We start from the raw sequence: 4,258 nt of genomic DNA on the forward strand, positions 1-4,258 counted from the left end.
CTTCTAGTCGAACACACCGGCTAGTGCTGCAGGCTTATTGGCTCACTGATGCTGATGAGATTAACCCCTTAGGTATTGAAATTTGGTACCGAACAACGAGACGTTTTTCGATACTCGATGGTATCGAGGCAATTCGGTCGGTGCCTAAAAAGTATCGAACTCGATACCCAGGCCTAATAACCAGTCTAGCCTGGTTTCTGAAACAAATGACTCATATTAGCCAGTTCTTTTACTGAACAAAAAGCATACAGCATAATTAGTGTAGTCTGACTCACAAACAAATGAGTCTTATGAGCCAGTTCTTTTACTGATTACTAAAAATACTGCATGAATGGTGTAGTCTGATTCATGAACAAATGACTCTTATGAGTCAGTTCATTTTACTGAATCAAAACAACTTGACTCTTATAAGCTGGTTCTTTTAAATGAACAGTTCAAAAAGTCAAGTTAGCGGTTTGAATAATTTTGTTGGAATAATGCTCAATTTATTACACACCTGAATAATTTACAACATTAGCCAAGTGAGAATTTCTGCTGTGTATATATAACTAAAATATACCAAAATGAATCAAATGAAAATTAAATCAAGAGCTTGTGAATCTTTACCAATACTTAGATTACCAATAGCCTTACCAATAAAAAATGGAATACAATAGTGTTCTTTATATAATGATACACTATAAATACTGACAACATACTGGACAGCTGAGCAGTTTGTAAATACACTTACTATGATTACTAATCCAATTCTATGCGTGATGTGTAACGGATACTAATTTAAAGTTTAACTGTAAAATGTGAAGTATAAGTTGTATGTGCAATTATGAGTTAGTTTCTCACAGATTCTATGCTGACCTTGGAACAAAGCTGCACTTGAACCATTATTTTAATAAGCTGAACTCTTTTGTGAGGCAACAGCTCGCTGGGGTTGCACGGCCTCCTCAGAGTGTTAGAGTTCCACATAAACACATTTTACTGGAGCAGTAACCCGATCTAACAATGGCTCTTTTTAACACCTCGCCTATCTGATATAACAACATGCCCTCTCCCACCATAAGACTCCTCTCCGCTCAGGTCTGTTGCTCTAATTAACAGCAGGGTCTGCTGGATAGATGCTGGTGGTGACGCAGGGCAAGCAGTCGAGAGAGACTAATATGGACTCGCCGCAACTTTGTTCAGTTTCCCTCTCTCTCCAACCGAGTCCTCCACTTTAGAGGGGTGTTTAGCATACCGCCGCATCCTGATCCTGCCTTATTTTTCCCCTTTTCCTCCCCCTGTTCTTCTCCATTTGCTCTTCCTGTGTGCATAGCATCCCTGTTCTGCCAAACGTATATATCTATAACTCCGACTCTGAATCTCCAAATTAAACATTGGAGCAAGGGCTTTGAAAATGAAAATGTAAATCCGACGGCGGATGTAGTGGAGGAAAGCGATCTGCCTCGATGTCTTGTTCTGTTTGTGACCTTGGTGGTTTGCGTCCCATCTAATAAGCTTAAACAAACAGCGCAGAAATGCGAGTTGTGTGTCCCTTTCTGTGCTCCAGTGAGCATCTACTTACCTCTCCAAGGTTACGTACCTCACAACACTCCCTCTACATCTCACTCTGCTTTTAGCAGGTCACAGAGAAATAAGGAGAATGAGAGGAGAGGTACGGAGGATAGAGGCAGTATCCTTGCGAGGGGAATCTTTTGAACTTTTGACTACATTATAGTATTTAGCCTCTTGTGTAAAATCCAGCTGGCTTTGGTCTGAGCAAAGTCTCATTAGTTACTCTGGATTTAAAAGAGAGAGGAAAAAAAAACTTTGAGCAGTTCAATTGCTTGCCTCAGACCTGTTTTCATTGCTTTTGCAGTGTGCTAGGCAAAAACTCTTTGAAGAAGGGGATTAGAACCATGTGATCATTTTAATTAGATCATTAGCTAAGAATTAACATCTAGGTTTGTACCCTCATTAACAAAAAAATACCTATTGTGTGCCAAGCTGGATTCACGCATCGCATTAGATGTCCAATGTGTGTTTTTTTTGTTTTTTTTTCCTCCCACTTCTTCGGTTGTTTTCTTTCCTTTTTTCGGTTTGTTGCGGGATTTCATAAATGCTAAGAAAGGTATAAGTGAGTAAATCTGCTTTTTGTGTTTTCTCTCACAGGCTCTTTGGTACAACGGGTAACTGTGCAGCCTGCAGTAAACTGATCCCAGCCTTTGAAATGGTGATGAGGGCCAGAGATAATGTTTACCATTTGGACTGTTTTGCCTGTCAGCTTTGTAACCAGAGGTAAGGAGAGAAAGAGATCACAACAAGCCTGCAAGATTGTCTTTCTATGTAGAAATGCAGAAGAACCTATTAGCTCACACATAAATCGCTCAATGACTTCTAGCATTGTGACTTTACACACTCCGATTGGCCCATAGCCTTTTCTCCTAGGGATGCACCGAAACAAAAATTCTTGGCCAAAGCCAAAGGCGAAACAAAATGAAACACTGTGCCGAAGGCCGAATACTGAACACGGTTTTTCACGTTTTTACCCCCATGTATTTTGCTAATTTGTTTCACCATGACATAAATTAAATAGCCAAAATATGCTTTTTTTTACTGTTTTTGATTTTCAAAGAAAAAATCTATTACAAAACAACAGTTTAAGAATATTTATCGCTGAACATTTTTTAACATGCTAGCAGACATAATACCAACAAAGCACAATTTAACTTAAAATTAATAAGTTAGTAAAATAACAGTATTTTTGGCCATTTTTGAGACCCCCTTCTTAAATCAGGCATGTGATTGGCTAAAGACAAAAAAAAAAGAAAACTGAACACTTTGAGCAGCAAATCAGCATATTAGAATGATTTCTGAAAGGTCCTGTGACACTGAAGACTGGAGTAATGCTGCTGAAAATACAGCTTTGATCACAGGAACAAATTACATTTTACTATATATATATTCACATAAAAAAGTTAATTAAAATTGTAATAATATTTCACAATATTACTGTTTTTGTATTTTTACTGTACAAATAAATGCAACCTTGCGGAGTAGAAACGTTATTTAAAACATTAGAAAATGACCGATCCGCTTTGGACTTTGAACCCTGGCTAACAAGCAGGTAGCTCCGCGAGCTCATGCAACACTGTTATACAAGCAATTTGTGCGTGTATTAGAAAACGTAACGTTCTGCAGTTTATTTACTAATTGTTTAAGGCCATTTCGCGATTTCAATTATCATACAGTAACCGGCAACAACCACCCCTTCCTATTCTCATCGAAGACATGCAAAGCAGTGCTAAACAGTCTTTTGCTATCAGTGCTCGTAATGATTTTTGTGTCTTTCTCGGACAGTTTTGAATGCTTCCGCACTGCCGACATGTGTGCTGCATTATAAAGAGTGCGTGCGTCTCACTCAACGCTGGTTGCCATTTGATCGCGTCACCAAAAATACAATTTATTCAGTCTTTTTGTTTGTTCCCAAACACCGAAAGAGCTTTTTTTGCTATTTTCGGCCGTGCATCTCTACATTAGGCTTGCAGCGATAGACGGTGCTGACGGTGATACCGGTGTTAAGCCTCAACACCGGTTACGTCACTTGCTCACCGCGTCACCGACCCACACCGTCGTTTAGATTTTTATAGTAATAAAAATCATTTCGTTCAGTAAAAGAACAGACACTACAATTAAAAACTGAACGCGGCTGCTCAATGCAGCGTGCCGAACGACAGTCGCATCACAGATCCGATTTAATTTCTCCAGTGAGGAGAGTGAGTCGAGCTGACTGACAAGAAGAGTGAGGTGAGACAGACAAGACGATCGCGGATGATTTAGAAAAGCCTGTTGACTTTTGCCGTTTATCAGGTGATTTTGGAAGTTTTTTTTAACATTTGTTTATTTAATTGGTTCCACATTGTTTGCTGATTTTTACTTTATTTAAACTGTCATTTATTTATTTTATTTGACATTAGTTTTGTTAATAAACGTTCTACGTTTCTTATTTATTTGCTTATATATTATACATGTTTACTTATTTCCAGTTTTGTATACCTATTAAACTTTATGTAAGTTATTTGTTATTTTATATTAGGCATAGCCTGCCCTATAGCATGGCGTATTTTTATTTGTTTTGTTAATAAAAGTTCTATGTTTTATATATAGGCCAGTGGTTCTCAACCTTTTTTTCCACCGGGCCGCACTATGGTCCAAGTGCAAGTCTCGCGGGCCGCACACATATCATTTACATATTACGTCAGCAATACAAACCAACCTGATTTAT

At 38.3% G+C, this 4,258-nt stretch overlaps 1 protein-coding gene across 1 annotated transcript in view; it reads left to right on the plus strand.

The window, feature by feature from the left end:
• lmo1 (LIM domain only 1) overlaps positions 1 to 4,258 on the plus strand; it is a 41,533-nt gene that overhangs the window by 32,543 nt on the left and 4,732 nt on the right. Inside the window, exon 3 of the mRNA XM_016565976.1 lies at positions 2,146 to 2,271. Coding sequence (XP_016421462.1) covers positions 2,146 to 2,271 — 126 coding nt within the window. The remainder of the gene's footprint in view (positions 1 to 2,145; positions 2,272 to 4,258) is intronic.

This window comes from Sinocyclocheilus rhinocerous, unplaced genomic scaffold (assembly GCF_001515625.1).
Source record: "Sinocyclocheilus rhinocerous isolate Xijiao unplaced genomic scaffold, SAMN03320098_v1.1 scaffold19, whole genome shotgun sequence".
Lineage (NCBI taxonomy): Eukaryota > Metazoa > Chordata > Actinopteri > Cypriniformes > Cyprinidae > Sinocyclocheilus > Sinocyclocheilus rhinocerous.